At 50.6% G+C, this 21,171-nt stretch overlaps 7 protein-coding genes across 7 annotated transcripts; 3 read left to right on the forward strand and 4 right to left on the reverse strand.

Annotated features, from left to right (window-relative positions):
- Nucleotides 1-311: 311 nt before the first annotated feature.
- Nucleotides 312-5,612, reverse strand: N7503_011560 (putative nuclear migration protein (ApsA); the record flags this gene model as incomplete). Its single annotated transcript, XM_057071106.1, has 2 exons — nt 312-5,099; nt 5,157-5,612. The coding sequence occupies 2 exons, from the start codon at nt 5,610-5,612 to the stop codon at nt 312-314; spliced, it is 5,244 nt and encodes a 1,747-aa protein (XP_056917717.1).
- A 1,152-nt stretch (nt 5,613-6,764) lies between these two features.
- N7503_011561 (U2-type spliceosomal complex subunit CWC24) lies at nt 6,765-7,757 on the forward strand (the record flags this gene model as incomplete). The annotated part of the gene is made up of 1 exon (XM_057071107.1): nt 6,765-7,757. One exon carries the CDS (start codon nt 6,765-6,767, stop codon nt 7,755-7,757), a length of 993 nt encoding a protein of 330 aa, XP_056917718.1.
- A 1,706-nt stretch (nt 7,758-9,463) lies between these two features.
- Nucleotides 9,464-10,703, forward strand: N7503_011562 (DUF3431 domain-containing protein). The gene is made up of 2 exons (XM_057071108.1): nt 9,464-9,896; nt 9,949-10,703. The coding sequence occupies exons 1-2, from the start codon at nt 9,652-9,654 to the stop codon at nt 10,616-10,618; spliced, it is 915 nt and encodes a 304-aa protein (XP_056917719.1). The 5' UTR covers nt 9,464-9,651; the 3' UTR covers nt 10,619-10,703.
- A 341-nt stretch (nt 10,704-11,044) lies between these two features.
- N7503_011563 (Phenol hydroxylase C-terminal dimerization) lies at nt 11,045-13,327 on the reverse strand (the record flags this gene model as incomplete). The annotated part of the gene is made up of 5 exons (XM_057071109.1): nt 11,045-11,439; nt 11,523-11,982; nt 12,042-12,071; nt 12,119-13,114; nt 13,187-13,327. 5 exons carry the CDS (start codon nt 13,325-13,327, stop codon nt 11,045-11,047), a joined length of 2,022 nt encoding a protein of 673 aa, XP_056917720.1.
- Nucleotides 13,328-14,093: 766 nt separating this feature from the next.
- On the reverse strand, nt 14,094-16,367 carry N7503_011564 (uncharacterized protein; the record flags this gene model as incomplete). The annotated part of the gene is made up of 2 exons (XM_057071110.1): nt 14,094-16,152; nt 16,207-16,367. 2 exons carry the CDS (start codon nt 16,365-16,367, stop codon nt 14,094-14,096), a joined length of 2,220 nt encoding a protein of 739 aa, XP_056917721.1.
- Nucleotides 16,368-16,708: 341 nt separating this feature from the next.
- On the reverse strand, nt 16,709-18,948 carry akuA (uncharacterized protein; the record flags this gene model as incomplete). Its single annotated transcript, XM_057071111.1, has 6 exons — nt 16,709-16,819; nt 16,877-17,101; nt 17,151-17,254; nt 17,309-18,155; nt 18,205-18,816; nt 18,886-18,948. The coding sequence occupies 6 exons, from the start codon at nt 18,946-18,948 to the stop codon at nt 16,709-16,711; spliced, it is 1,962 nt and encodes a 653-aa protein (XP_056917722.1).
- Nucleotides 18,949-19,340: 392 nt separating this feature from the next.
- N7503_011566 (ferrochelatase HEM15) lies at nt 19,341-20,764 on the forward strand (the record flags this gene model as incomplete). Its single annotated transcript, XM_057071112.1, has 3 exons — nt 19,341-19,583; nt 19,661-20,243; nt 20,307-20,764. 3 exons carry the CDS (start codon nt 19,341-19,343, stop codon nt 20,762-20,764), a joined length of 1,284 nt encoding a protein of 427 aa, XP_056917723.1.
- Between the last annotated feature and the right edge of the window lie 407 nt (nt 20,765-21,171).

A 21,171-nucleotide genomic window follows, 5' to 3' on the forward strand; every position in this document is an offset into this window, starting at 1 on the left:
AAAAAAAAAAACTCCAATGCAAGTTGGAAAATTGTATCAGTGAGGGGAGTGCTTCCGGGATCTTGGATTCTAAATCCTCCAAGGGGCATCAAGAGGTCCAAGTGTATGCCGTGTAAGGGGATTGGCATGACAGTCCACACAATTGTGACATAAAGTCGGAACGAATACAAACAAATGCTGGTTGAACAAGAAAATATAAGAGACTCGTGGCCATTATATGAATGCCGCAGGCCGTACTTTGTTTGAGGGCCCGCCCACAAACTCGATCAAACCATTACTCAATTCTTTAGTGGTGGTGAGAGTGGCTGCGATCAACCCCGGGGGCTGTACCGACTGGTGCGGGAGAGCGAGCCAACATCGTGTTTGCCATCGCAGCAAGCACGGACGTTTTCAAGCCGATCTTCTTCCTCCGCTGCATGTGCGAAATCCTCGATGCTGTCCTGAGCACGTATACTTCCATCATGCATGCTTGAAGCCTGGCCATTACGACCTTTCATGCTAGCAATCGATCCGCGGATTGAACTAGTGAGGATGGTGCTGAGTCGGGATGATGAGCGCTGACGCTCTTCGGGAACCTGCAAGGACGAGTTGGGGACCGGGGAGCTAAGTGCAGGTGAAGCACGCCCGGGGGTCCCAGTGGACCGCATGGACATGGCTGAAGTCGCTCGCTTGGGAGGCGGGCGGAGTGTACGACTGTTGTAAGATGAGAGAGACATCCGGGCTGTCTGGCGAGACCCGGATCGGAACCCCGGGTTAAACTCATCAATATCATCCAGAGTCACACTATCATGATCTTCACAGTGGCCATTGTCCTCCCTTGTTAGGAGATATGTCAAAGCATTGTACCAAGTCTCATGTCTTTGGCTTGTACTGGCAGTAAACCGAAGTCGACGACCAGGGCTGACAACCTCCAGGCTTCTGCAATGGAGGCCCGGGGGATACGGATTGTCATCTGCAACCACTCGCACAGCCTCGATAGGAATACTCTTGGTTCGAAGCTCACTCTTTCCAGCGGTCTGAGGATCCTTTTCACTCCAGTACAAGGTGCGCGTGTACGGGTGAACCCAGAAGTACCGACGATGCCGAGTGGTCGACATGTCGGATGAACCAGTTTTCCGCGTGTATTTCCAGAGGAACTCACCAATCATGGTTTGAGTGATGGCCTGGATCATGCGAGGATCAGTGTTGGGTCCGTATCCATTGGGCATAGGTCCAGCATGAGGGTTCATATTGAACCGCTCCTCCAGCTCCGATGCAAATGATGACACAGATGACCGCCTCGACATCTGGCTCTGGCTTCCTCTGCGCATGCGTGGTTGAGTAGAAACAGTGCGTGCTGATCCAGCACGCGTGCCTTGGTCATTGGGGGTTCGTGGAGCCGTTTGCGCATTCACGCGATAGGCAGAGGCCGGCGCAAGGGGAGGTCCCATAACGCCAGGTGATGCTGGTGGTACGTCGATAGATTTCTTTTCAGCAGCCAAGATTGCCTCACGGTGATCAGCGGGCAGTGGAGGGTGGGCGCTAGAGGAAGATATCTGACTAGTGGCAGTATCTGGTCGCCGGATGGACGCGGATGATTTGGCTGACGACTGCTGTTGAGGACGGGGTCGAAGTTTAGGGGTTGCGAATGGTGACGCAGCAGTGACGGCAACTGCTGCCATCTCCCTTGAGTATTTGCTATCAGCAGAAGAGACAGGGCGAGCATTTTCACGATCCATGAGGATCTGGTCAATCTGCTTTGAGGAGAGGATGGTTTGCGATCCCTGATCTGTGTTGACCGAACTGATTGGTTGTCTTTGCAAAGAGTTGCCAGCGATATCGTTAAGAGCCAAGCCTGCGCTGGCGCGTCGTTCACTATTGCTAGTACTCGTGCTAGGACGGCTTCGAGCTGCCTCGCTAGGTTGATCTTCATACACAGCCACGGCCGCACCAGCAGCCTTGGGCTCTTCTGTCGGGTCGGTTTGAATACCAAACTCGACCATTGAAGGAATCACGCGTGGTAGGAAATTGACTGGTTCTGTTTCAATAGAGCTCAGGGAAGCAAAGGAGGAAATCGGTGGAGGAGGGGCTTCGAGTGGCACGAATTTGACTGGTTCTGTTTCCACAGAACGCAGGGCAGCGAAAGAGGGAAGTGGTTGAGGGGGGACTTCAACCGTTTTAGGTGTGACTGGTACCGTGAATGATGGATCGAGCCAGGAGATCTCCAGCTGTGAAGGCTCGGGTTCTGGGACAGGCTCCGGAAGCTGTGGGACGATGGGCTTAGTATGCAGAGAAGTTATCAGGGACATTCCCAGCTCAGGAAGAGATACTTCCTTCACCATCGGCTCAGGCTCTGGGATAACAACTGGCTCAGGTTCAGGCATGCGCTCTGGGAGTTGCGGCACAACGGGCTCAGTGTGCTGCGAGGAGATCGAGGACATTCCAACCTGGGGAATGAGCACTTCTTTAGCGAGCGGCACAGATACAGGCACAGGTGTGGGAATAGGCTCAGGCTCTGGAAGTTGTGCGTTGACGGGCTCGGTAGAGTATGTGAAGAGAGAGGAGAGGGAAAGTTCGGGCAATTCTCGCACAGCCTCGACCGGGATGATAGGCTCGGGTTCAGGAATCATTGCCACTACAGGCTCAGTGGACTGTGAAGAGATGGAAGAGACATTCAACTCTGGAAGCTCTGGCATAGGAGGGTTGTGCTCCACAGGCTCAGTAGACTGCGAAGAGATGGAAGAGACATCCATCTCTGGAAGCTCTGGCACAGGAGGGTGGTGCTCCACGGGCTCAGTAGACTGCGAAGAGATGGAAGAGACATTCAACTCTGGAAGCTCTGGCACAGGAGGGTGGTGCTCCACGGGCTCAGTAGACTGCGAAGAGATGGAAGAGACATCCATCTCTGGAAGCTCTGGCACAGGAAGCATGTGCTTTACGGGCTCAGTAGCACCTCCAGAGAAGTATACAACACCCAATTCTGGCCATCTGGGCGACGAGGGGAGAGTTTCTTGGGACGCAATCGTCGCCATACCCAACTCCAGTAGGTCAGGCTCGGCTTGGGTACCTGCCTCAACTTGCTGGGTCCCAACAGAGCGTTCATCCCAGACCATCTTTGGTGGTGTGGGAACATTCGACAAATGATCTTCGTCCAACGCCGAAGGTTTGAGAGGTGTCCAATCTGTTCCTGAGCTGACCATTTTGGGGGTTTGCTGTTCTTCAGTAGCAATATCCCTGTCTCCAGTTGCAACATCTCTCCGTGGAGTGGTTGGAGCGTCGGAAGCGGCAGTTCCAACCACAGCCCCAACAACAGCTCCGCCAATGGCTGCGACTCCAAGTGGAGCGTCAGGCTGCCAAGGATCGGTCATCACACCGGAATCAACCATGACGGGCCTAGGAGCCGAGTCGAGCATAGCATCAGAGGGGCGGCGAGAGTTTGATGTAGGCATCATGCGTGGTGTTGAAGCCGGAGAGATTGCGACAGTCTCTTCATCTTCATCTTCTTCGCCACCTTCCAACTCGGCAAGCTCAGCGAAGAGACTCTGCCCCCCTTGAGGCACAGACTCCTGTTCAAAGCTTGTTGCAGCAGAATTCCGTGCACTGGATGGGCGACTACTAGACGCCATGGGTGCCTCTCCAGATGGGCGAATCCGTCTAACAATACTCCGCTTCGACTTGACTCGGGGACGAGAAATGTGCATCTGGCTGGGAGAAGGATATCCTCCCTCTTGATCGTCATCATCATCTGACGTGGAAGCCGAGCTATGATAAGAAGTGCGGTCACGAGACTTGGCCATTATCAAAGACGAAGGAACACGCTGGCGTGGGGTAGTCTGAACATTGTTTTCAGTCTCAGTAAGGTCAGCCGAGTCGCTGCTATCGTCCGCCATGCTCTCCACACCCGTCTGGAATGCTTCGCTCTCGGTTGCCGTTGCTCGCTCGTTGGCTGTTTCGAAGCCATCCTCTGTGGCGGTCTGGTACACATCGCTAGGCCCATCGGGTGATTCACGACCGGGACGGACGCGAATTGGTGCCCCCACCATGGAGCGAATTGGGCTGATCTGACTGGCGTTGTCTTCCCAGTCAGTATCGTGGAGCTCGTGAAGCTCAACGTGAGATTTTTCCTTACGGCCAGCACCCAAGAGATCTGGACGGGCTGGCTTGCGAAAGGAGTCTTCCTTTTTCTTAAGACGTTTGTTAGGCCCTCCATTGGGAGCTGCAGTCTCACGCCGACGCTGCTCAACCTCATCTCGGGCCTCTTGCAACATACGCTTAAGCTCAATTTTCTCTGTTTTCTCCCGATGGATTGTGCTCTTGAGGTTCTGAATCATGCGGTGAGCATGACCCAATGAACTCTTCAGTGTTTCAGACTCAAGATGGCCGTGTCGGGGCGTGAATTTATTAGGAGAGGGAGGTGGAGAGTTGTCAGGAGTTGTCTGTTCAGGCTCATCATCGTTGTTGTCATCATGAAGATCTCGGCTACCTTGCGACTCATGCTGCCGAATGCGCATAGCAACAGCCTTCGCCAGTTCTTGATTTTGCGAGGTCAACTCCTCCAGCTTTTTGTGGAGAGCAGATTTCTCCAAATCGCCAGCATTCAAGTTGCGTCGCAATAGATGAATTTCTGAGTCATTGGCTTTCTGGATAATGTCTTGTTCTTCCAACAGCTTCGAGTTCGTTTGTCGCAGCTCCTCCAATTCTCGCTCGACAGCAGTCTTCTCTGCGTTCGAAGCGCTCAAACTGCTGGTCAGTCTCTTCTCTCGTTCCGCCGATTCTTTCATGGATGCCATCAGTTCATGGGTCTGTGTCTCCAGGGCCCAATTCTCGTCCTTGTAACGCTGTTCGCTGTCATCCAACGCTCGGATCCGCTGCGAGTACCCTTCTGCTTCCAATTCCAGGCGCGATTTTTCCAAATTAATGGTTTTTATCGACTCATCTCGCTCGGCAAGAAGTCCCTGCAACTGGCGCACTTGTCCCAACAAGGAAGTGGAAATTTCCGTCGCGAATTCGATATCATGGACACGTCCCGACGGCTGATTTCGTTGCTTCCGGGATGGAACGCCGACTTTGCTGGGAGAGTTGGTCGCCTGGCCGGCGAATAGGGCGGGACTGAGGGGAGACTGATCCGGTAGTTAGGTGAGCTGAGATCAAGGTCGGTGGGCACGCAATAAAAATACCTTTACTTCAAATCCCGGGGTGCCCAAGTGACTCTCGTCCGAGCCTCCAGCCAGTCGCTTCGGGGCCAAGATTGCGCGCGTCGTATCCCGTTCAATCTCGGCATAATCTCGCTCCAGGTCGGCAAGCTTTTGGCGCAATTCCGATGGCATCTCACTTTCATCCTTCTGCTGCTCCAACGTCTTGAGATACTCCTCTAGTTGCCGCTGCTGCTCGATGAGGGCAGTTCCCACCTTGGAAGTCTCCTCAAGCTGACGTTCGGTCTCCGCCAGCCGGGCGGCAAGGGCCCGTTTGGCCTGGGCTGGTGAAGAGGCATTGATATTGAATAATTGAGTATCGAATGACGAGAATTGGTGAGACTCGCTAGGGGAGGCGAATTCCCCTGTACTATTTGAAATGAATGGGTCCTCCATCATTGAGGTGAAGGAGCTGTTGGCCCCCGCGTCGTGTGCGGTCATCCGCCTGCAGTTGTAGACGTCTCACACGGCTTCTGAATCCCCTTTCAATGTCAGAGGATACAGCGGCCGCCGAGAGATTCTCGAGATTCGCGCGTTTATCGAATAAATTAGATGTTGAAGTTCACGTGCATCGTTTGGAGGATCGTCGCGTGTTTGAAACTGGAGGGGTGTCGCCGGAGTGCGCTGAATCAATGACGAGCCGGCCAGCGACCACAAATCGTCACTCTCCCCAGGCGCAAAATCGAGATGCGACAGGCGAGAGGAAAATATAAGAAGATAAAAGAGAGAAAACCACAGTAAACACCGTCGCGACGAGCGAAGGTGAAAAAGGGAGGGGGGGGTTAGAAAGACAACAAACACCGAGTACCCGGACGAATCAGTGCGAAGTCTGGTTGGGCGAGATGAGTCGCCGCGCGTGGGAGATACAACCAACCACAACACGATCTGCAGGTATTATCACGCACCGCTTCGGTGTGCTCTTGTAAAATCGACAAAGGAAAGAAAAGAGCGGGAAAAAAAAACAATGATTAAACGAAGACAACGGCAATTATGAAAATTAAACAAGAAATGACAGAATAGAGAGCGTGTGGGATGTGAAACGAGAGGTGTGGTGGGTGGGGAGAGAGGAGGGAAAGGAAGGACCACGACCGCAAGGCACTATTATTGCCAATTGGCACCGGTGTTTGAGATCGTGGAGTGATCCTCGCGCAGTGACATCTGGTACTATTGAGTCTTGACTGCGGCTCTATGCAAGGTATTATGCGTGGTGTTCTCTATTCGCAGATCTAGTCCCTACTATAGGAAACCATGGTAAACGTTATTATTATACTCTGCAGTGAAACTTAAAAAGATCGCCATTAGGGAGGTACGTACTGTACAAGTAAGCAAAACTATTTGTGTTGTTGTTGTCTTTTTCCCAATGTGGCGCTGTTTGCAGCTGTTTGCATCGATCGCTTAGTCAGTGATCTTTACAGATTCGAGACTCTTCGACTTAGTGAGTCTGGTTGATTCATCATCGCCCTAATTCCACCACTTTCAACACTTGCGGTCTTTATCTACCTTGATACTCGATCGCGAAGAGTTAAAATATCTGCGCCATAGACAGCTGCCCCTGTCTTGTCCCTGTCCATACAAAGTCTGTGATAGTTCACAATGGCGGACGACACAGCTGCCGCTGAACCCGTCCCCCAGTTCGGCTTCAAAAAACGCTCTAAGGGAAAGGCGAATTTCCGCAAGAAGCCTGCAACTCCTCCACCTGCCTCCGACTCCGACTCCGGCTTTACCTCTTCTGATGACGAAGATGGACACCGCATCAAGAGACGGCGCAAGAATGTTGCAGTAACCGCCTCCTCCAATACCACCAAGCGGGATCCGACCGCTGAGAAGCCTTCCACTGCGGGCCCAATCCTTTTGACATCGAGTAATGACGCAACAAAAGCTTCAGATTGGTACGACGAGGACCTCAGTGCAAACAACCTTCTAGGGTCAACTCGGGCACGTCCACAACCGCCTACAGACTCGACGCCCGATGGTACCTACAAAGGAACCGCTAATTACACATCATTCATCCAAAAGAATCCTGATGCGCCAACCAAAAAATTTGGCCCCATCAAAGCTCCTCCTTCGAACGTCCGAACTGTGACCGTCATGGACTACGCCCCCGATGTCTGCAAGGACTGGAAACAAACCGGTTACTGTGGATTTGGAGATTCTTGCAAGTTCTTACATTCACGTGAGGTATATGCGCAAGGATGGGAGTTGGATCGGGACTGGGAAATTGGTACGAAGGGCAAAACACTTAAGGGCAAGGTTGTTTCGCAGCGGGGAGAGGGGGAGAAAGAGGAGGATGAGAATGAAGATGAGATGCTGGAAAAAATCCCATTCGCCTGCATTATCTGTGAGAAGCCCTATCAGCACCCTATAGTGACGAAATGTGGGCATTATTTCTGCGAGTCCTGTGCACTGCAGCGATACCGGAAGAATCCATCCTGTGCAGCATGTGGGGCAGGCACCGGTGGAGTGTTCAATGTCGCCAAGAAGCTAAATGCCTTGCTTGAGAAAAAGCGAGAAAGAGCGCGGAAGTTGCGGGAAAAGGCGATTGAAGAGGGGGAAGAAGTTGGTGATGAGGACGGAGACAAAAGCTGAGCTCGGGCAAGACTCGGAATAAAACGACTCCGCAGCTGGACTGCATATCGACTACTGTCCTCGATTCAACTCCAGCGATTATATGTATTATTCCAAATGGTTTAATGTGTACAGTATATACTTTTCGGGACCTATAAATTATGCATCTATGATGAATATATATCCATGCACCTCCACTTTGTAAGTCGGCTAAAGCGGTAGACCGGCAACAACCTGGAAACAGCCAACATAGACGAAGTAATCGGCTTATCGGCTTACATCTGTTACCCTTGCATGCTACCGGCAGAGTTCGGTATCAGATGTGGATAACAGTGGAGTACGGTGTTCAGTAAAGGATACAGCAATGCCCGTACACCCGCGTCATTCTGCCTGTGTTTGCGACCTGGCTCCAGTGCACAGCCGATTCAGGGCGTCCGGCTTATCTGGAAGAAAAAATTGGGTCCGGGTCTCCAGTATGAACACACCGGAGTAATCTGATCGTGAACTGAGCTAATACAGAAATGCTCGGTAGCCACGCGGCGAGCTTGTCTCTGACCAATCAGAAACATTACCCCTGCAGACGGTTTCTACCAGCCCACAAACTCTGACTGCAGCAAATACTATGCACCAAGTAGGAGCGGAGTATGTACTCCGTAGATATCCATGCGAGGTATATGTGACAGATGATAGGAAATGACAGTGCACATCCACATCCCGAGGTTTACAGCGATCTGCAACGCCATGGGCGTTGCAAAAACCATGATCACCCCCCATTAAGGGGAGCTAACGGGGCCCCGTCGAACCAGCGAACCCCTCCTTCTCAAAGAAGAAAGGTCGTTCGAAGCCTTGGCAGTCTCTCAACGGAAAAGAACCGCTGGAGCATATGCCAAATTGCGTTGATCGGGTCCGAAGTGGGTCTGAGATCCTGTCATGGCCACATCCTGCAAGTCGATACTTACACCTAGCCGGTTTTCTTTGGGGTCGAGCCCCCATTACAGCGCCTTTGATATCATCGTCAGTAGCCTATCTTTCGGTCAAAGGTCAAAGCCCTCCTACTGGGCACGAGCCCGAATGGGATGGGGGGAAATTGAGGGGCAGTTAATTTGGAATGACCCCCACATGAATACGATGGCCAATGATTGAAGGGGAACTACGTATGCATGGGTCGATTTCCTGCGGCACCAAATCTACTTTCCTTGGACGTCTGAATCCACATTCTCTCTCAGATTCATACTTGAAGTTGTGTGTGATAGCAGGTTCAATAGACTTTCCCAACGCCACGTGTGAACCATGGGATTGCAAATGGATAAAGTATTTTCACGTAACGGCTGAGTCTAAATGCCCTTTGTCTCAGACTCGGAGGAGCCTAGAGGGCATTGTTCGTATTGCCTATTTCTTCCGCGGAGCCAAGCTTTCGTTGCCTCCTCTTTAGCCCCTAACCAACTCCCCTGAACCTGAACATCTGAACCACAGCCCCCTAAGTGGCCAATGACGTTCAATTAACATCGCCTTTGCACCTTAAAAATTTCTCATAAACGGGGTTCGCCGTTCGCTCTTTTTTATGGGCCCCTTTTCCCTTCCTTTTCTCTTCTCAACCCCTTCCTAGATTGGCGCGAGCTAATCAGTTCCCTCCCCACCGCACCGCGCTAAGGCTAAAAAGCGCGCTATCTGCTCCCCCTTAAAGCGAAGCCGCCTCGACTATTGGGACTACATATTACTCCTCCGCCCCATCCACTCACTCGCCCCCAACTCTCTTTATTTTTATCTACGCCTCTTCTTCAACTCCCGTCACAAACACATTCCTTTATTGCGACTTATTATCAATGGCTCACTGGCCCCTTCTGAGGTGAAATTGGTACAAACAGAGCTCCGCTCAAGGGCTTCCCTTGAACATCTCTAATTTCTCAAATTCACCATGAAAAGCGGAACGCGCATCGCATTATGCGTTGTGTCAGTTATCGTCCTCTCTCTTTACCTACTGGAGGCCCATATCCAGGATATCTGTAACCAATACCGCGCCGGCGCATACTTGGTGGAATGGTGGTATCGCAATTCTGGGTCAAACGTGCCTGCGCACCATGGCACCCCCGACGACAAAGTCATTGTCATGGCAAAGCTCGAAGAGGAGGATACCAATTGGGTAGGGGAAGAACTACCTGAGTACGTACCCATCTACACAAATATCTTGACCTGGTAATAATTGTTCTTCTAGCTGGCAACGCGCCATCTACATCGTTAATCCGTCGGAAGAAACCCGAAACAACGAAAACATCCTCACAACTCCCTACAACAAAGGTCATGAAGCTATGGCCTACCTCACCTACGTGATCGACCACTACTATGTTCTTCCTTCCACCATCGCCTTCCTTCACGCCCATCGCTCTGGCTTCTTTATGGCCTGGCACGTCGACGCACCCCTTCACGACAACGTCATTGCCATGCAAAACCTCCAAACAGGCTTCGTCGAACAGAATGGTTACGCCAATCTCCGTTGCAATTGGAACCCAGGCTGCAAGGCCGACCACCGCTTCAACTCGCACGTCACCGATGAGATCTGGTGGGATATTTTCCAGGGCACCAGCACCCCACCACTCAACATGTCATCCCCATACGAGGTCTCTGAGGTGGACCAAAATTACATTCGCAAGCCTGACCAGATCGCCGCAGCCTGCTGTGCGCAATTCGCCGTATCGAAGGACCAGGTGCGCAGGCGCCCGCACGAAGACTACGTTCAGTTCCGACAATGGCTCGTCGACACAGACCTGACCGATGCGAAATCAGGCCGTGTAATGGAATTCCTATGGCATTTCATTTTCGGCATGGACTCCGTTTACTGTCCCGACGAGGAGCTTTGTTACTGTCAGGTTTATGGACAGTGCTGATTCCTACCGACCCCATTCCCGCTCTATCAAGAGCCTGCATTACAACAACATAAGCAGCCCGGCTTACCACCCGCCCTTCATATTTTACGAATTCGTGTCAGCCTTGCACATATTTGTCGACATTTTCGATACCCAATTTCTTGCGCCCTACATTGTCCATTATCATTCATGCATTATCCAAGCAGAGAACCTGGAGTTGGTTGAGAGTTCGAATGTTATACCTTTACGTCCCGGCATTAGGAAAGGTGCTTTGACACTATTGATACAGCCTCTCTGGACAAGACCAATTCACTGTGGATTATAATAGTACACATACTCGACTATCCAATAGAGAACGATTATATATATTCATTTATACACTTTTTTTCATTTTGCCCAGAATATCTTCCACTAGATCAGAAACCCAAGGATCGACAAAACTAGCGCTTACACCGCACAAATAGTTCGAATACAGCTTTTCAGATAATCCTCCACTCTCACGATTTCATGTAGCCTCACCACCACCCCCACATACCCATCTGGCCGAATAACAGCCAGCGCACCCTTTGCAGGATCAACGCCATAGATACTATACGCATCATCCAATGCCGATCCATCATAGAACCGCATTTCCGCATTCTGCTTTACGCACGCGGGGATATCATCCCAATCGAATGGCCGGTGAAGTGCGGGGTGGAGAACAATCTGCTCGATGACAGAAGCCGGAAATCGAGATATAAGCTCACTCACTCTGGTGAGTGTCTCTGCCGAGGTACTCTTCCGATCAAGAAGGTCTGTTGATGTTAGAACGAGGAGTCGGAAACGGCCTGTGGATGGAATATCTGCGATTTGAAATCTTAGTTATGTATACTTTCAAGTCCTCGCCTCATTGCTTGAATTCAATGGAGGGAGTGGTTTCTCATACCATCATGGATATCCCGCTGCCACCCATCCGCATGTCTCAATAACTTCACATTCAGCAACCGTCGTCCAGGCCGTATGATTCCAGATAGATAATCCGTTCCTCGAATAGGGCTGCTATCCGAGTTACAGTCCAGGTCCTCTCGCACAACGAGCGGATTCCGGTGCTCAGGATATTCAACACCACAGCCGCTAGTAAATCCGTTGCCAATCTTGAAAGCTTGCTGGAATTCTTCTTGGGTTAGGCCCTCTGTTGCACCCATTTGGCCTGAGAACATTGTTGAGAACTTGCGGTCGAAGTCAATGAGTTGTTGTGCAATTTCATGGCGCTCTGTTTGGTATGTGTCGAGGATTGGGGTTGGGGAACCGGATGATGATGAGGGGTTGAGTCCGTTGATATGGTAGATCAGCTTCCACGCTAGATTGTAGGAGTCCATCATGGAGACGTTCATGCCTTGACCGGCCTATGGAACACATAGTCAGTTCTCAGTTAGATGTCGTATCGCCTTCGGGCATGTCGTACCTTAGGGCTGTGTGTATGGCAGGCTTTGATCTAAAGTCAGCATTCAGATGTCCAATCAATCAAGAGACACAGCTCACCCATCCGGGTCGGAACATACCATCACCGCTGATAAATACTCTGGCAACCCCCTTCGTATCCTTCACAATGAACTCAGGCGAAACCCGCTGCCCAATCTGATAAGCCGCCCACCAATCCACAGCACCCTCCTTAGGACGAATGGAATACGGCTTCATCGCATCTGCAGCCTGCTTCAAAATACCTTCCAAGGTGATCTTACTTCTCCTCGACCTTGCATCTTCACAGCTGCCACCTTCACCCTCATCACCATTCACCATCTGATCCGCATCCGGCACCACCGTCTCAGGAACATGCACATAAAGCCTAGTCAAATACTCACCGGTAACAATTCTCTCCCGCGGAATAACCATAACCGATCCAGCAGGCGAATGAATCGCACACCGGCGGCGAATGTCAGGGAAATTAGTCTCAGCAACCAAATCCACAACACCCCAGATATGATCCAGTGACTCGCCCTCCAATTTCAACCCCATAGATCTCCGAACAACTGAATGCGCACCATCAGCACCAACAAGATGCTTAGTCCGCACCCCCTTCTCAACACCATCTACCGAGATTCGGGCAACAACAGGGAACTCTGCGTCACCCTGTTCATCAATGCACACATCGATCAAGCTAGTATTTCTCAGGACACCTCGAGTAGAATACCGAAGTAAGTCTGTTTCCATAATCCGCTCAACCCTACCCTGGTGGATCGTCGCCTCATACTTGAAGCGAGCAGCCGGAATAATCTCCGGGACAACGGCCGTGCGCTCGATAATCTTCTCTTTGTTAGACGATGGGTTCCAGAATGCAAATTGCCACATTTGGCATGCTTCATTTTCGATTTCGTCGGAGATGCCGAGTGTTTTGAGTACTTCTAGGGTGCGGGGCTGGATGCCATCTGCCTGGCCGGATTTAAGGGTACTGGGCTTCGCGTCGATGCATAGGAGGGATTTATCGGTTAAACCGTAACGGGAGAGGAGGAGAGCGAGCATCAGGCCAGATGGGCCTGCCTGTGTTTACATATAAAAGTCAGATGTTATTTCCAAGAGCTGAGGCATTATTAGATCTAGTTGTGGACTTACGCCTACAACCAGGACTTCATATTTCTCTTCTGGATCGCTCTCTGGCTCGAATGTTGGAGTGAGACGAGGTAGTGGGGATGCAAAAGATGGTAGGACTCTTAGATCTCGCGAGGAAGATGCATTTTCGGTGAAGACGGGCATCTTGGGAACGATTATCAGAATGTCGAGGAATCAATTCAGAAGCGTAACCTGGCTAGGTTGGTACTTGGGTACCTATGCATACTTATACCTGCTTCGGTTCTGCGGTTATAGCTTTGCATCTACGGGGTAGTACTATACCCCACAGCCTTGAAAACTATTTTGCGGGGAGCGAGAATACGCATTGATCCCCGGGACATCGAACTATATGATGGCTTCAAATGGACAAAGCACATTTAGTAGCTGCCAGGTACATTGTACAGCAAGGGGAGGTTGTATAGAGCAAAAATGGAAGTCTATTGTGTGACCCTATACGATAACAGAACCAGTTCAGACATTACCTTATATTTCGAAGTGTAACTAAGAATGACTTGAAGCCCTCAACCTTGGGAAATAAAAGTGTCTCAAGCAGAACAACAAGCTGCGACTGAGAGGCTACGTAGTGATTGGTGGCGTGCGGCACCCCGCAAAGGTGGATCATCACCCCGCAGATTAGTGTATCATCTTGCGGGGTGAGTCAATGCCGGATATCCATGGATGTAAAGAGAAGGCTCGGCTAAGAATTCAAGGCTGCAAGCATTGAGTCTACGTCATTGATCATTAGGGACCGGAATTGAGTAGAGACTAAGGGATTATACATCTCAGCGTATTAAAAAATAGAAATACACTGTGGCTAAGCCACATACTCCTGGATTGACAAGCGTAGACTAGGTATCAGGTCAACTAGCTTAAAGCAAAGGGATGACTAGCACAATAAGAGGAGAGCTAGCTACGAGCCAAAGCCCCCCTCCAAAGCCGCAGAGATAACCCCAGCAAAAGCCTGCGAAATCCCCCAACGCCCACCTCGCTGCAACAAATCTACTAACCGATACAAATGATCCATATCCGCAGCCCCAGAGCCCCCGCTACCCGCAAGCTGTAAATCAGGGAAACAAGCCTCCATAAAAGTGTCATCGTCACCAAGGATTTTAATTTCAGGCGACGCAAAAGCCTCAGCACGAACAACATGTTTCGGCGCGAATCGCGCAACAACGAGATAGGTGAGTGCGGCAGTAAACAGCGCACGCGGAACATGAATCGCTGGCTCCGAGGACATACTCATTTTTTCTATGTATTGAGCGATTAATGAGGCATGGATGAGGCAGCGACTGGCATTCAGGGATGTAGACCACTCTTGGACGGGGGCTGCAGCCTGTAGGGTGTGATGGTGACCATCTCGGCCGATAGACTGTTCGAGGAGGTCGAGGTCTGCGTACAAAGAAATGAAAATGGAGTGCCAGAGAACGGGGAGACAGAATGTATCTCCTTCGTGGCTTTTGGATGGTGTGTAGTAGGCTTTCCACCAAGCGATTAGGAGGCTTGATATCTCTGCACAGACATGATGATCGAAGCCATCGGATTGTTTCGAGTCGGTCAAGTGGGCGCTTATACTTTCTAAGAGCCCGTAGGCTGCGAAGCGGGATGATATCCCGGTAATCGGGAGTGGATCTAGAGAGCGAGGGATCTGAGTGTATATCGAGCTATCTCCCGGCGGTGTTTCTAGGGACTGACGGTATAAAGCCGCCCATTTTGAAGCCGTAGGCGCTGAAAATAAAGCATCGGATGCGAGTTTGGGGAATTGACGAAATCGATGACTGCGGATTGGTTGGTGATGAAGTAGAGTTGCAAGTTCAGCGTCGTGGATGTGTAAGGCTACTTGGACTCGTGCTCTCTGCTCATGATCGATCCATCGATGCCAGCTTGTTTCGATACTGCTGTTGTCTGAGAAATCGGGCGCCCGGGTACAAAGGGAACCGAGTCTATTTGCTTCACGAGCCCAAGCTGCGACTGTCCCGTGCAGAACATCTGCCAAAACAAGACATTTTGGCTCACCGGCCAGGATAGCATATGTCTGACCGAGGATTGCGGCCTGAACCATAGACAAGGCGTCTGGTCGACTCTGTGATAGGAATGATTCCCAAGAAGCCAGTATTGCCTTGTTCAACCGTTCGAATATCCTAGACCCTTGCATAACAGCACGCGAGGATCCCACGAAAAGGCTACCGATTGAACATAACGACAAGAATAAGAGGGAGTTCTCTGCAGTCGGTCGGAAGGAAGGAGTATGAATAACAGGAAGAAGTGGATGGAAACGATGGAAATAGAGCTTAGCAAAGAGGTTCAGTTGCTCCGGTGTTGGAAGCGCCTCATCCTCCATCCGTGGCCGAAGTTTCTGAGATAGACCGGCTCGGTACGACTCATTTGCCTTAGTATGGCCCGGATAACTTTGACTTATCATGTCAAATCCCCGGCTCGGTCGGTGCTCCATATGGGAAAACCATTTACGTTTCATAGTATCTGACGGGGGATTTACTGACTCTAAGTCAGGTACGGAACTTTGTAACGGCGTGAATATGTGCTGCGGCTCCTCTTCCGGCAAAAGAGGCGCCGAGAAGACATTTGAGAACTGGGCCCATTCGGAGATGGTTGAGGTGAGTGAAACGTCTAGAGCGCTGACATCGAAATCGTCTTCAAGAAACCATGCTCCAGATCCCGAGTTGGAGCTTGTTCCATGTGTTGCATCATCATGCGAAGATAAGTCTAGTCCAGGTGTGTACTCAGTACTGGGTGGTACAAGACTTGCAATGCTTGTATTGGGGTATGGCTGCAGGTTCATGTCCTCTGGCATAGATGTAACCCCTGACAACCGTCTCAGCGATTTGGCCGCCGAGGTCGGCGTCAGCATAGCTGCGCTATCTGGGAAACTTGTCGAATCCTCAAGATACTGATCAGCCTGCTGTTCGGCCTGCTGCTCATGATGGCTCCTCTCATGACGCCGAACAACATCACTATGATAAGTGTTAGTATGCATTTCTGTTAGAGGGCCATCCACCTGCACAAACCTCCGAGAGTATAACTTCCCACAAATTGAACATGCGAAAGGTTTTTCTTTCGTGTGACCTCGAATATGCCTTGTGAGGTGTTCTTTCTTGGAGAATATCTTGTTACATGCGTGGCATTTCCGGTCGTTGCGTGAACGCACGCCATTCATCTTGCTGCTCATTTATGTTGAGGAAATGGCGGGGTGAACCCTGTCAAACTCCACCTGTGGTTTTATAGCTATGCATACACATGCACATTCACACAGTGATACCGACGATCTAGGCGGAAATTGTGCGTAATACCAAATGAGCCTGTTTTCCGAGTTTTCCTTTGGCTAGACCTGTTTTTATTCGAATTTACGAGGATGCGAGGAAGAGTATTTTGGGGATCCCCCACATACCCCACATAATCGCCACCTCGGCAATTGGTCAGCCCTGACTGAGCTCTGAGTAAATCAGTATTAGATAAAGTATACAGTGCAATTGATCATCACTCGTTACATGAATATCTCAAAGCTTATTCTCAAAGCTTATCCTCAAAATACTGTTCTACCCGTTCTACGAGGTCGGCCTTTTTGCCAGCTGCGGAGCGACCGTGAGCATTGAGGAAGTCTTTCAGTATGGGCACCGTGAGCTGTAAAAGTCGTGTCATTTAGCCATAGCCGTATGAATATAGGCTCGTGCGACTTACCTTGGACAGAGTTCCCTTCTCCCAATTCCTCTTGATTTCATCATCGTTATCAGAGGCGCCAACCTCGATCTTGACCTTTTTTGTTGGTGGACCACTTTCGCCCTCAGCATGGCTTTTTGGACCACGCTTGACCAGGGTTGACTTCGTGGCAGCAGTTCCTCCGAAAAATTTCTCATTTTGAGCATCAAGCTCCTCGGCCCATTGTAGAACGTATTCACCGGCACGCTGTAAATCAATCAGCGTTATCCCCAGCTTTGGGGGTTGAGGGGCCTACCTTATCGATTTGTCGATACTTCGGAACGGTCTTATCCTCAGGATTCCCCGGATGATCTTCGTCGAGAGCCAAGGCCTGCAGGATACGGTAATGCCATTGAAGTGCTGCCAATATGTCAGTATCGTCAAGCTGTGCCGCTGCTCGAAACAAAAACGTACAAGGATTAGGGTATTTTTGAGGCTCATATACACCCTTGGGAAGCTGCAATTGCCCCACTACTTGTTTCATCGCATCAATGAGGGGTTCTGGGGCTGAAGTGAAACTGTACTCCGGGTTTTTCCTCACGTCATCCGCGAATGGAAGTGGAATAATCCACATCCCAGGCGGCATTTTTTGGACACCATTCTCGTCAATCTTCTCAGAACCAGATATCATGGCAGCCAATACGGGCGAAGCTTTCTTGCGGGGAATGAACCAAACCAAGGCAAGTTTGCGGTCTTTGAGGAGCTTTTGCTGTAATGCAGAGAAGACGCGCGTAGACCCAATGTAGTCCTCCTCGGAAGGGTAGATGAATGTAGGGTGCTTGGTATTGGCCCAAATGGGCAGGGTAGCCAGAGGCTTGAACCCAATAATTCGAATCACGGGCTCCCCAAAGTCCCTGAGTGATAGCTGCTCCTCGGGCGTGAATGAAACTTGTTCACCGCCGAATTTGTATGCCTTTCGAATCTCTGACTTGTCAACCGTGTGCGCCGTGTCATCTGCTAGAAGTGTAGTAATTCCCTTGGCAATTTGGGGTTTCTCCCCTCCCAGCCAGACGTAGCAACTTCGTGCTGGCTGCTGCTTCTTCAGCAATAGATAACCATTGACAGAAATTTTGAAATTAGGTCCAATCTCCAGAGGTATATTGGAAAATATTGATCGCCGGGGCACGGATCTAGAGTTAATACTCGAAAGCAGAGAGTTGAGCAACGTAATTCCGTCTCCCTGCGCAGTTGATGTGCTTGTATCTGGCTGGAGATAGGCTGGGGCCTCGCCATCACTGGGGGACGTTTTGTAAATGATGTCCTTTGCTTATCAGTTCTGTGCTGTTCTTGATCAATGGCCAGGAACCTACATCATAAAATTTCGAAGTGTCAAATTCATGATCAACTCGGGAAATTGGAAAGAGCTCAATTGTGACACCCAAGTCATACAGATCCCTTGCACGCACTGTAGATGCCGATCGAAGCGACTTGCTCTCTGCATGAGGGTTATCATTATCGGTAATGATGAACAATCGCCGCGAGAGGAAGTTTGGAGCTTTGGAGGTGAAGATCTGATTGGCACAGAACAAAACATTGGCCATGGAGACCGGTTCTTTCGAGGGCTGTAGGATCTTCTGGGCCTCCTCTTCATTCTCTACAAGAGCTCTGAGCTCCTTTACTTCCTGGGCGGACGGAATGTCGAGGTCGGTAAAGAGATAACAGTGAGGGTACGAGAGGTCGCCGCCCCCCTCTCCATCTTCATCGTAGAATTTGGATGACTGGGTTCCATAGAGGAGAACACCCATCATATCGCTAGGATTCGATATGATGCGCTGCTGCATTAGATGATATGCGCACTTAAGCGCCGCAGATGCTGGGGACTCTTCGCCAGATTTTTTGGCACTGGATGAGGCACGGGGCGTCAGCATCGAACTGCTGATGTCGATGGCGAAGAGAACTGCATCTTTGACTGCTCGGAAGCTCTAACATCACAGATCAAAATATGATCAGGGTTGGCTACATTCGAATATAGCTGTATCATTGCTACTCACGGTTTCATCCACTTCCTCCTCTTCAAATGGCTCCTCATCACGGGCGTTATTGTCGTCTGCCATCACTAGCGATCAAGTTCGGGGCAGGGGGTGGGTATGAGAAGATGACAAGAGTACCGAGGGAAGCTTTATAGACCAGGCAGTGGCGTCATTGTTGCCTTGAGACGCGCCGAATTAACGTGTTTGACATGTTTGACGCGGGGAGACGCGAAGGTCATGTGACCCATACTGCTGACTCCCAGCGTGCGTTCATTGGTTGAGGGTCCCAGCCTTTGCCAACAAATTGGCCGCGGGCCGCAAGCTTTCCGGCGATCTGGAATCTTGTGATTTGTGATCTCGATCGAATTTGCCCCTGCCCACCTCTCTCCCTGGGTTGCATTGCATTTTGGACAGTGTCCAGTTTTAATTCAAGCTTTCTTTGGTCTTTCTGAATCAATTCTAACTCCTTATTAATCATGGCGTTCCGCAGCATTGCAGCTCCATGTCGGTTATGGAGCAATGCTGCTACCCCAGCCCTCCGCTCAGCCACCCGAGGCTTTGTGGGCTATAGCAGAGACCAGCGATGCGGCCTCGCCACAGCAGTACCACCCGTCACGCAGGATGCCACGGGCTCCAAGGGACCAACTGCGATGGTGTTTATGAACATGGGTGGACCATCAACAACCGATCAGGTGGAGGACTTTTTGAGCAGGCTATTTGTAAGTTTCCCGTGGCTCTACGGTGGCTCTTCAGGCATTGTATTCGTTCTGACCATGACTTCTTCTCTTCACTACAGTCTGATGGCGATTTGATCCCCCTGGGACGTCTGCAATCATATATCGGACCTCTTCTTGCCCGCCGGCGAACCCCCAAGATCCAGAAGCAATACGCAGATATCGGCGGAGGCTCGCCAATTCGCAAATGGTCGGAATATCAATGTGCGGAGATGTGTAACATATTGGATAAGATTTCGCCGGAGACCGCGCCTCATAAGCCCTACGTAGCCTTTCGCTACGCTGCTCCCTTGACGGAGGAGATGTACAACCAGTTATTTGAAGATGGATTTGGCAATGGCAAGGGGGGTCGTGCAGTAGCTTTCACGCAATATCCGCAATACTCTTGCTCCACCACTGGCAGCTCACTGAACGAGCTGTGGAAGTGGCAGAATCGCCTGGAAGGCAAGCGTGCCAATGGAGACGTGGACGCCACTGGCGCGATCAACTGGAGTGTCATCGACCGGTGGCCCACTCACCCTGGTCTCGTTGAGGCGTTTGCGCAAAACATCGAGGCCCAGCTGAAGACTTATCCGGAAGACAAGCGGGATAAGGTGGTGCTGCTCTTCTCTGCGCACAGTTTGCCCATGAGTGTTGTGAACCGAGGTAAGTTCTGTATTCATGCTGATATGTGGAGCTTTGTCTAATCATCTCTTTCTCTCTCTATAGGTGATCCTTACCCCTCGGAAGTTGCCGCGACCGTTCACGCTGTGATGCAGCGACTCAAGTTTAGCAACCCCTACCGCCTGTGCTGGCAGTCCCAGGTGGGCCCCTCTGCCTGGCTTGGCGCACAGACGTCAGATACAGTGATGAACTATGTCAAGCGTGGACAGTCCGACTTGATTCTGGTGCCCATCGCTTTCACCAGTGATCATATTGAGACCTTGTACGAGTTGGATCTGGAGGTTATGGAGGAAGCCAACAGTCCTGGTGTCAAGCGCGCAGAGAGTTTGAATGGCAACCCGACATTCATCCAAGGTCTGGCCGATATCGCGCATGCGCATTTGCAGAAGAACGAGCCATGTTCTGCCCAGATGACCCTGCGCTGCCAGGGCTGTCGCAGTGAGCGATGCCTCGAGCAGAAGAAATTCTTCGCCGGCAAAGAGCTCTCCTCGCTTGTTGTGTGAGATGCGCGCCTGACCTTCTCTTTATCTTTTTATCTTATATTATACACGGCTTTTTTGCATGTAACTATAGTGTTGGGAGGGTGGGGGTTGAGGAGTTAATTTGGCCACGTTTCAGGACCTTGTATAAATTAAAATTTTGTGGTTTTTGGAATTTGAAACCGAGACAGATTCTCAGGACTTTAAATTACTTTCGTGAGTACCAAGTTATTATACTAGGATCACTATCTAATGTTTTGTCGGATTTAAGAGTAGAACACCGAAGCTCCGGATATTAGTATATAGTGCCTCGGATGTGGATCCATCCACAAATTCCTATCGGGCGCATTTCCAAGCTTGATTGATAAGACAAAAACGCTGACGCATGAAACCCTGTTATCCCCTCATTCCCTGTTCGGTCCCAAATTTGG

The sequence above is a fragment of the Penicillium pulvis genome (assembly GCF_028828015.1).
Source record: "Penicillium pulvis strain IBT 33274 chromosome Unknown scaffold_8_segment0_segment0, whole genome shotgun sequence".
Taxonomy (NCBI): Eukaryota; Fungi; Ascomycota; class Eurotiomycetes; order Eurotiales; family Aspergillaceae; genus Penicillium; species Penicillium pulvis.

Coding starts and splice junctions, on each gene's coding strand:
- N7503_011562 (XM_057071108.1), top strand. CDS start 9,652: ATGAAAAGCGGAACGCGCATCGCATTATGCGTTGTGTCAGTTATCGTC. Junction 9,897..9,948: donor GTAGGGGAAGAACTACCTGA/GTACGTACCCAT, acceptor TTGTTCTTCTAG/CTGGCAACGCGCCATCTACA.